Source organism: Staurois parvus, unplaced genomic scaffold, assembly GCF_062004578.1.
Source record: "Staurois parvus isolate SC_StPar_1 unplaced genomic scaffold, SC_StPar_1.0 ptg000063l, whole genome shotgun sequence".
In the NCBI taxonomy this organism is placed as follows: Eukaryota; Metazoa; Chordata; class Amphibia; order Anura; family Ranidae; genus Staurois; species Staurois parvus.
The window spans coordinates 223,316-234,796 of record NW_028317859.1 but is presented as its reverse complement, the minus strand read 5'-3'; the positions used below and the strand labels follow the sequence as shown (position 1 = coordinate 234,796).

The 11,481-nt window shown below is 38.9% G+C and overlaps 1 protein-coding gene across 1 annotated transcript in view; it reads right to left on the bottom strand.

Annotated features, from left to right (window-relative positions):
• Positions 1 to 458: 458 nt before the first annotated feature.
• The window catches only part of CNTNAP1 (contactin associated protein 1), a 227,226-nt gene continuing 216,203 nt past the window's right edge, over positions 459 to 11,481 (bottom strand). The window contains exon 24 of the mRNA XM_089668764.1: positions 459 to 10,529. Coding sequence (XP_089524890.1) covers positions 10,336 to 10,529 — 194 coding nt within the window. The 3' untranslated portion in view covers positions 459 to 10,335. The remainder of the gene's footprint in view (positions 10,530 to 11,481) is intronic.

Sequence of the window (11,481 nt, the reverse complement as noted above, 5' to 3'; positions counted from 1 at the left end):
AGTCACTCTGAACATGCTCAGTTTGGTGTGTATTGCTAGAGTGGTTTTTTTTTTTGGGGGGAGGGAGGGTGCATGTGATTGGCGCAGTGCCAATCAGCACTGTCCAGACAGAGAGTCAGGGGTCATGCAGCCTCCTAAGACAGAGCAGAATGAAAACTCTTTCTACAAGATTAACCAGTGCTCAGCCGGACACTGATAGAAGTCACAAGACTGCTATATACTGCTGATGAGCAAAGGTATTTGGCAGTTTATATTTACTAAAATTATTGCTTTTCCATGTTCTATGTATTGTGGAAGACCAGATATAGTGAATGCAGGGTCCAGGGTTTAGTAACACTTTAGGTATATATATTGTGTCTTTATTAGTCAGAATTAACTATTTTATATAGTCAAGAAAATGTTCCAGGAAATGGGAGCTAATAAAAGGCAGCAGACATAATCAATGCACAGACCAGACATAGTTTCTCATCACTTTATTTGTATACCTTCAGGTCTTGTTGAAGAAAATGAGTTTGAAAAAATACATAGTTTAAAATTTTTACCATACATTTTTAAATATATATGTATTCGTGTCACCATATCACATTCTGTAGAGGGAGACTGTTGTAGTAATGGCATTTTGAATGTGTTATGAAATAGAATTAAGACAGATAAGTATAAATTTAACAAGAGCACCAGATAAGTGTTGGCTTGGGTAAAGAGAAAGATCTTCCAAGGCAAATACCAGGGCCAAAGCATTTAAGGACCACTAAATCTAAAATACAAATTGCTTTATCTATCAATAAGTAAAGGCACCAATAACATTCACAAATATCTATATATATCAGACTAAATGAATATATTGTGGATATTCTGGTGGAGAAGTTGACTTCCGCTATAAATACATGCGTGACCAAAATTAAAATGCTGCATGATAATCATGTTGTAACTTGATGTGTTCTAGCAAATACAGGTAAAAGCCACGTCATTATGACCACTTGAGCTATGTGAAATGTGTGTCCATTCTTTATCTGAAGACCCTAATGGTAACTCACAGACTTGACTTTCATTATCATGTTCCTAGCCAATCTAGTGTCCAGTGCATGTAACCAAGGTAGACCTTTGGGAAGGTGGAAAGATATTAAGAACAAGGTTTACTTGAGTTTTACATTCTTCCTGTAACAGATTGCTATCTATGGTCTTTTTGGAGTTCTAGAAACCTGCATGTGGCATACTTCATGAGAATGATTGTTAAAGGTGGTTTTTGGGACAGAGGTTCCTTTGTCCCTACACAAGATGCAGCAGAAAAAAATTTTTTCACTTACCTGTCTCCAGCACTCTATAAAATCAGTTTTTTTATGGCCAGTGCTGTCAACTGTCACTGTCCAAAACTGTCTGTTCAGGAAGTTGGACAGGAGGGTTCTTCATCTCATCACATCCTGAGCACATATGGCTCCCTACAGCACCCTCAGAGCAAAGGGCACCCTCAGTGTGTGATGAAGTGCACGCTAAAGAACTCTTCTGCGTAACCCTCTCCCAATATTCCCCTGGGCTCTTGGGTGATAGGCTTTGGGCAGTGCACTACATGCACTCCTTAACTGATTTAGGAATCATTGATGTCAACAATGCCCACATTAAACCTTTAGGAGAATGTGAGACCTCCATCACACAGAAAGCAGGAAATTGTTAGCAGTAGGGTTGCACCGATATCGGTATTGTTGCCGATATCAAGTATTTGCACTTGTACTCATGCAAATGCTCCAGTTCCCAAAACTGATACCATTGATATGCAATTTGATTAATATGGGCTCAGATCGCTCAGCAAAGAATTGTTTGCAATTTTAACAGGAACGCGGTGTGATTCCTGTCCAAATCACATGCGTAAGGTGAACTTACACTATAAACACAGGCTGGTGGATGGCTTGAGCCGCTGGAAATGTGGAGAAGACAGCCATGGAAGGGACGGGTGGAGCCCAGCTGCAGCTGCTGATGTCTGCAGTCGAATTAGAAGCTAGAGCTTCGGTGATGGAACCCATCATGCAGGGAGGTTTCCCACACCACTCCTGTGTGAACTCAGGCTGAAGTCACTATGAAAAGCCTGTGCTCGCACAGGAGCGGTGGGGGAAACCACATGCAATTCAGACTTGAATCGCACTGCATTCCTGTTCAAATCACACGTGATTCTTTGCAGTGCAATTTGAGCCCATTCGTTTTGTACAGGCTCAAATCACACTGTAAAAAGTATCGGTACTCAGTATCGGCAAGCACTTGTCTGAAGTATTCAGTACTCATACTCACAGTAAAAAAACATTATCAGTGCAACCCTAGTTACCAGTCTTCTCAGCACAAAGGGCTGGGCTCCACTGTTTGAAAGTAGACTGAATAATGACAGCTCTAAACCGATGTCTAGTATTAAACCCAGCATTCAGTGGAGGGGTGGTGTTGGGGGTTTACTTGGATCCTGGTTGTGGTTTTAAATATCTTGTTTTCTACAGGTATCCTTATTAGTTGATTTTGGTATCAGAACCAAATACATAGGCTAGTATAAAAATACTGCCTGCTATGAGTGGTGCACCGAAATTAAAATTCTGGTACCGAAACTGAAAGTGAAAATTCAGGATGCATATGTGTACGTATGCGTTCACCACTGTGTGCGAGCACGGAGGGATGGGGGCACTTTAAAGTTTTTTTTTAAAATGTATTTTATTACATTTTTGTTTACACTGTCTTTCTACCTTTTTTTTTCTTTTATCCCTATCACACGGAATGCAAACATCCCTTGTGATAGAAATAAGCAGTGACAGGTCCTCTTTATGGAGATATATGGGGTCATTAAGACCCCACATCTCTCCTCTACAATGTAAAGCATTAAATTAAAAAAAAAAAACATTGATCTAGTGCTTTAAAAAAATTACATCATTCCAGTCCTCCAAGGGCATAGAGATGAGTGAAGGCCATCTTTACTGATCTCTGTGCCCAGTGTCAGGATTGTTGGATGGGTTCTCAGGAAAAGCTGAGAACCACCAAAAGGGGGCGGTGGGAGCAGGGCTAGTTTTTCGACACCTGTATTGGGGGCTATTCTCATATTGGCCGAAGGCTGATAGAGGTATTTTTGGCCAAAATGTTTTGGCCGCCGAAATTTCAGTTCATCCCTACCTGCTATGCTTACCATGAATTATAGAAAGAATTCTGATGTAAAATGCAGTGTTGTGCTATTATGTTAACCATAGAAAAGGTTAAATGAACCTTTTCAACCTTTGAAATGTTTTATGATGATTGTCTTGATCAATGAATGGCTGTATATTTTTAGAATTTGTGAATGTTCTCAGTAACTCTCTAAAAGGAATAGAAATTACCTATCACATCCTAGGTACTACTAGACATTTTGTCAATGATTTGAATTTCAGAAGTGGGTGTTAACAATCTTCATCGGAGGCTTGGCTGTGACAGATACTGCCGATAAAATTTACTACTATATAAGCCAGGTTGTATTTTATGTTTATGGATCTTGCAATGTCTGCATGTGATGGCATACCAGTTTGTGTCTGCCTACATTCTAGTGTCACTTCAGACATTAAGGAAAATATAGTGAAAGACTACTCAAAAGATATCTTGAGCAGCATCAAAAATATGATAAAAGCCATCTGTGCTTTACCAGACTGATGATATGCCTTCATACATAAGCACTGTTCAGTCACTGTGACTGTAAGTGGTCAAGTACAATTTTTAGAAACTCAACTTTTGTTAAAAAAAATTATTTGCATGTTGCAGAGATTTTAAACTTTGTTTTAGACTCCTACTTTTTCTGTTCTAAAAAAAATAGCTGCTTGTTTGATCATATCCTTTTCAGACTGATTCCTGAATAGAAACAACCTGAGCAGATCTCAGTGTTCTAATAAGGAAACCTGCAATGTCTGCATCCCCTATAACAGGAGTCTCCAAACTTTCTAAACAAAGAGCCAATTTACTGTCTTTCAAACTTTAGGGGGCCAGAGTGTGGCCAGTGAGAGTAGAAAATGTCCTGGCATAAGTGGGACTAAATCATGCCCCATCGCTGTTATTAGGGATAGGAATGGTGCCCTATCGTTGGTGTCTGAGGGAGGAATAGTACCCCATCATTGGTGTCAGTGGGAGGAATAGTACCCCATCACTGGTGTCAGTGGGAGGAATAGTACCCCATCAGTGGTGTCTGTGGGAGGAATAGTACCCCATCATTAGTGTCAGTGGGAGGAATAGTGCCCCATCAGTGGTGTTACTGGAAGGAATAGTACCCCATCATTAGTGTCAATGGGAGGAATAGTGCCCCATCAGTGGTGTCTGTGGGAGGAATAGTGTCCTATTGTTCATGCCAGTGGCAGGAATTATGCCCCTTTGTTGGTATCAGTGAGAAGAATAGTGCCCAGAGGGCTAGATAAAGCCTATCAAAGGGCCACATCCAGCCCCTAGGCCAAGTTTGGAGACCACTACTTTAGAAGACAAGCTTTTGTGAGTATCTCACAAAATTGCAGGGAATACCTAAAATTTTACTTCTATCCCAGTGAAAACATTTGAGAAAATCAGTGAACCATCCACACAAGCAGGAAATTATATTTCTGGGGGCATTCTGTAACTGGTGCACAGATTGCCATACTGTGTTATATTTTTTACCAAATGCAATTTCTTAAAATAGTTCTCAAGCCATTTTGTAGTTTAACATTAAGTGCTATGCTATTTTTTTGTTTTTTTAACAAGAGTGGAGTTTTCTTTTAAACCAAAGATAGCTGTTTCCATAATAAACATTTCACATGGAGATATAAATTACATAATTTAATGTTTCAGTCCTGTTTTAGTATTGTTATGAGAAAGTCTTTCTGTTACCAAACCTTTGTTTTATGTTATTTTCATTAAATCTAATAAAATATGATAGGCTTGTGGTGAAAAAAAAATGTCCAGTTTCCCTACACAGACTTTGCATCTTCTCATTCTTCAGGCCTTATGTATATATATTATATATAAATATATGTACACACATACTGTATATATTATGTATATATAGATTATGTGTGTGTGTTCATTTTGCATCATATCTTTAAAGTCCCATTGTTTCTATGATAGGTAGGAATGAGAACTGTACAGATCTGTAGCAAACACAGAAAATGTCAGAGAGTTTAACAACTGTCCATCTTTGCTTATATCCAGTGTAGTTTTTACTTTGGAATACAGTCTGGCTTATCCATAAAATGCATCATCCAGCATTAATGGCTGGCTTTCTGTTGACTTCAGCTGCAACAAAATGCCTGTAATAATGTAACCTGCTTCAGATTGGGCCACAAGCAAGCCAAAAATCAATAATGCATCTAAATATAAGGTGGTTTCCTCATTTTTGCATAAATGTGAAAGCATTCTTATTTATTCTATTATTTACAAAGCTACATTGTTGTAATTGTAGCTTACAAGTGGTATATTCACGGTATGTCATTTTTCTGGCAGTGTATTGAGAGAAAATTATACAGAGATCTAGGCTGTGGCAGCATCCAAACAGAAAACCACAGTGGCTGGGGAACACTCAACAATGTCCAACTGTCACCTGATAAGGAGATCTAAGCCATGGCAACATCCATACAGAAAATCAGAAATGCCAGGAAACACACACATGTCCCACCTTATAAAGCTTTTTCCATGTTGGATCTATCATCTTAACTTACAATGCCTCTCAGTAACACTATTAGTGACAGTAAGTACTAGGGATGCACCAATACCATTTTTTTACCGACGAGTACTTAGTTCTGATACCTTTGCGGTGTAATTTGAGCCCATACAAAATTAATAAGTTCAGATCACACTGCAAAGAATCACATGCAATTTGAACAGGAATGCAGTGCGATTACTGTCCAAATCACATTTGGTTTCCCCCACCACTCCAGAGCTGTCATTTTTCTGTAGTGCTGAATGTCCAACATGTGCTAGATATAAACCTTTGGCTTGGCACAGGTATAAAATGGAAGTGATGTCAGCTTGGGGGTGGGCCACCTATGCATCTCTAGCCTTGTGAGCACCACAAGCTGCTGTGTATTCCATGCCTGATCAGGTAATGCCTTGCTAACACAGAAGGGGCCTCTGCTCGCTGGGATCATCGCTGCAGATCATAGATGATGGGAGAGCATAGAGATCTACAGACCGCTAGAAAGTCCAACACAATAGATCCAGGAGCTGAGCACACAATGGGTGGCAGCTACAGGGTTAATAAAAAGCATAGGGGCCCAACAAAGAGGAAAATAGTGAGAGGACCTTACCTGTATAATAAGTGTCCAGGCAGAAAAAATTATGATCCACTTTGCCAAGCCAAGGGTTTATATCCAGCACATGTTGGTCATGACTCAGGGTGTTCAACACTGCAGAACAATGACCGCTCCGGAGCAATGAGGGAAATGGGCATGCAATTTGGACAGGAATTGCCCCACATTCCTGTTCAAATCGCATGCAATTCTTTGCATACAAAATGAATAGGCTCAATTCACACTGCAAAGGTATCAGTTTGGGGTATCAGGAACATTTATATGAATACAAGTACTCGTAAGTACTCAGTAGCGGTACATCCTTAATAGGTACCAACTTTATAGTTCAATCAAAATAAGCCAAATGATCAAAATTTGTTTTTGTAACAGGTAAAAGCCTAAAGTAGGTCATTTTTGTCACATTAGCCTGAGACAACATTGCATCATTAGGTCAGCAGATGTGATAACTGTGCCAAAACTCCTTGAAAGTAGAACTATGGATAAAATCAACAATAATTATATCATGCAATCTGTCAACAGCATTAACACAGCAGTTTGTTTTCCTGAGTCCCCCCAGTAAAAGTTTTATTGCTTGATGATACTGTCACTAGAACTGTAATTTTCCACTTTTTAACAGTACATGTGCATCTAAGATTGCTCTCTCCATAGGGTGACAACACTGGTGTGCACTTTCGCTGCAGACTAAACAGCATTGTCACCCTATTACAGAAAGTGGCGAAAATAATGGATCTACTTCCAGGATAATCAACACGAAATTGAAATTGTATTAATGTGAACCAAAAAATGTTAAAATAAATTCTCAATAAATATAGTATTAAATAAAATATTCATATAAATGTGTCAAACACAGAAAAAGTGTCCATATAGACAGTATCCAGAGGAAAACCAAGATTGATAGTGTCCTTCCTTAGAACTCCTCCATCCAAGAAAAAAATCAATCCACAAGGTGTAAGTGAGAGGTTAACATTTACCACTTGGTGCAATATAGTGCATCGATATTAAGAAAAATTCCGCCACCTTGTAACACGATTAAAAGTGCCTCTTACCAGATCAGATGGACCATCAAGTTATAATGAATGACTCCACCGCAGCAAACCAATGTTCCCAGTAGCCAATGGCACCACTGGATAAAAAATAATAAATATTCCTCTATGGTGAAGTATGTTTAAAAATCTCTCCTTTTATTTTACTTAAAAGTGATAATCACATCCACATAAAACCAGAAGTGGAATAATGTTTAAAAAAAAATATTCTTACATAAAATCAGTATAGTGGGCTGATAGCTCCGACATACAAGACACCAGGTCGGACCGGCACACAGCACGGACCGCCGTGCCTACATGATGACATCACAAACGAGCTACGATAAAAAAACTATGTTAAGGGGGAACGCAAAAAGAAAACTGCTGTGTTAATGCCAGATCATATATGGCATTCTTAATTTAGTTATACTTTAAGGATAGAACTATATTTTTTACTTGTTATTCATTGTGCTGTGAAAATCTCTAGCAATTAATTGCAGATGAATCAATTGGCTCCTTTTTTGTTAAAAAGGGACATGACAATGACACAAATTTCCAATTTTGTTTGACTATTACATGTTACTGGTAAAACGTACACTACAATTAGCCACTTACTTACGGTAGTCTGTTTAGCAATCAACTGTTAAGCTGGGTATACACTAGTAGAATTTGGAATGAAAATCTGTACAACATTTTCTCAGAAAATTAAACTGTTGTTTGAAAGTAATTCAAGATTTAATTTGCTTTAAACATTTGATTTTAGAATGAATGGACTTTACCACATACACTATTAGAAATTCATATTACTATTATTAAGTGCCAACTCGAGTCTGAGTTTTAGTGACTTGATGAATAAGAGCTCTAAAAAGAAATCTGCTTTGTGCTAGTCTTGTGAGATCCTCCAGTGTCATCCCCACAGCTGTAGTCAATGTGTCCAACCACCTAGTATTCGGTCTCCCGCTTCACCTGGTTCCTTCAATCTCCACAAACATTATTTCTTTCTCCAGTGATCTCTCCCTTCTGATAGTGTGACCAAAATAGGACAGTCACAACTTCATCATTTGGGCTTTAAGAAATTTAGAAATTCATACATTTGAGAAAAAAATTTCCATCCTGTTCCTTCGAATTGTTTTGTCACTGCAGCTGAAATCGAATGTCAATTTTACCCCAAATTAAAAACAAATTATCTTGCATGAATCTTACAATACAAATGTCGGATGAAATTCTACTAGTGTACACCCAGCTTTACTCTTAGCTATGTGGTTCCAACATCATACCACTGACATCACATCTCTGCATGAATCAAATATCATATTCTGATATCCTGCTGAACTGCAACAGAACACATAAAAGGAGAGAAAGTGGTTGGTGTGACCTCAACTAACTAGTAACTAGTCTAGTATCAAACATCTTCCATCCAAAGCCAAGTTCACATTTTGTTTGAATTATTCTATGTGAAATATCCATGGTCTTGTTACTTTTGGACTTGGAACATAAAAGGAACTTGCATTATCTGCCAGTGGTCCTTTAGGATATTTATATGCTAGGAATTTGGGAAGTCTTGTTTGATTTTCTTTGGGTTTTTTTTTTGTGGAAAGTTGTCGTGGGAGTTAATATATCATCCAGAAAATGCAATCCACATCTCCTGATCTCTAGATGTCAGTTGAATGGCAAGAAGGAAATGGCACTGTTCGAAGTCTTCATTTACAAAAAGTAAAACCACCCATCCTATTTGCTTTATTTTACAGTGGCCTTACAATAGAATATAGTTATGTCAGTAAGAACTAGCATCTTTAAAGATAAAGGATTTTTATGGATGCATCACTGAAAGTAACATGTTTTTTGGCAATCCTTGTGTTTGTATCAGTGGAGGAGTGTAGATCAGTATATTTTAATTGTAGCCACTGTCAGAAAAAAATGCACTTTTTTTTTAAATTCAGCCCCACAATAGCTGGATGCACAATACTACATCCTGGAGTCACTGCTTTAAAGTGTCACTAAAGCCACATCATAAAATTATGAATAAATGCTGTATTACATGTTGTTTATACTCACTCAGTCACTGTGAGATTTGTTTTCTGTGTTCTGCAAAAAACCTGGTTGATCCTCCTGCTCTCTATCTCCACCTTCTGTTCATGTCCCCAATTCAGCTAGGAATTTTGCAGAACAGTGTTGGCAGCTCAGTTTTCAGTGAGTTTTCAATGTGTTTCTATGCTGAGCATTTCCTCCTAATCACATCTGTGCAGCCCATGTGACTATAGAGTCACACATGTGGGCGTATATACAGTGGTAAATGACAGCCCACTCTCTTCCTCCTTCTCCTTGCCCACTAACCAACTAAACACAATGGCGTGGGATATTACATGTGGATTAATAGTTTCTTCACCTCCTTGTTATTTTTAGATACAGACTAGAGGGTCATGAAAGAGCTGGGTGACAGTTGTATATCAATTAGGAAAAAGGTACTTAGATGTTTTTTTTTAAATAAAGTAGTTAGTGTCATCATCCATATACAGAAATAAAAGAAACAGTAAATTAAACAGTGTGTTTAGTATTACTTTAAGGTTTGACTGCCATTGAACAGGTATCTGTAGACAGGTGACCCAGAACAGGCTGAAGCATATAAGTTAACCACTATATGCAGAAAATGTATATAATGAGATTGGATAGTCTCTGTTGAAAACAGTGGCCTTCAAACTCGAATATCAATGGAAGATCTTTGAATCTTTTACTAGAAATACAGAGACAACAACAAGTATAACAAGCAGATTCTAACAATTGCTTGTGCAGTTTGAATGTTTGGTTAGAAAAGAGATCAAGCTGAAGATGAATGGAATACTCACTCCACAAAGACCTTGCTCTTCCTTCAGTGATCTGGATGAAGACACAGCTGTTATTGTCCATTGTTCTCATCATTTTGTGGTTCATCCCAACCACTGTCCATAAAAACACACTGGACCAACCAATAGGAGTATCGTAAAGTGCCCATAGCAGTAGTTCCTGGACATCCTGAACTGATGGCTGATGCTTCCTGGATGCTGCTTTCCCATAGCCTAGGGCTATTCTGTTGTCCCTCCTTCCTCCTCAATTTGGGGAAGGGGCTGCTCTTTTCTTGCCGAGGAAGACTTTGGAGCGCTAGGAACGTCTATAGCTTTGGGTTCGTTGGTAAGATAAGAACCTTTATATCGGTGAAAATAGTGGTAAACCAGAAAAAGAGCAGCAACTCCAAGGAGGAATAAAAAGATCACTATGACTGGGTAGAAGAATAAATATGATTACTATAAGTAGCATAGTTTATCAAACGATATGCCATATATGAAATAATATTAAAGCCATTTGGACATGGTTAAGCAAGCTGTGCCAGTTAATCAGTATTCTCTATCTATAATAAAAAAAAAATAATAAAAATTCCAGATGCTGGATAATGGGTCTGTTCTGATAATACACTGTTACAAATGTTCTGAGCTTTAGAAAAGGGCTTCAATCAGCAATCATAATGAGAACACGTCACAACTGGGTTTACATTTCTATCACCTTTATTATTACGTTGAGCCTGTGACTCCATCTAATGTTGTCCTTTAATCCTTTCGCTGCCAGGCTCTGAGCTCCACTTTTTGCCTCAGGTGGCCAGGTCATTTTTGTAATTTTCTTTTTTTTGCAGTTTGTAAAAGTCCCCCCAAACCATACATTTCCCTGAGGTCTCCACATCAGCACAGCTGCCCCCCCCCCCCCCATTTCTAAGACCTAACTCATAAATTTGAGCCCACCTGCAGCTTTGGCATTTCTTTTTTTTTTCCTATGTGCAGGACCTAGGCGTGCTCCACTACCTGGCTGGTCTAAAGTGCTGGCTGTCCACCCATGCATGTGGGTTTAGGCAGGGTAAGGTCCCTAGTGTACCAGCTAAATGATCCTTAATCCAGGGAGCCCCACTACTGGTCCTCGGGGTGGCTTTTATCACAGGCTTGTCTGGGGTCTGCTGAGTCCATGTGAATTTGGCAGTGGTGTCAGCAGAGTCTGCCCTAAGCATGCGCACCCATGCAGTGCCGGTGTTTAGAGTGGAGCAGTGGAAGTTGGGTGAGCTAAATTTAAAAATGCTTTGTATCCAAATGAATGCGGCATTGCTAGGAATTGTGCCTTGCTCCCTGCAGCAACTGTGCATGCCCCGAGCTCCTCCATATGTAGTAGTCTGCATAACAGGTACGCAA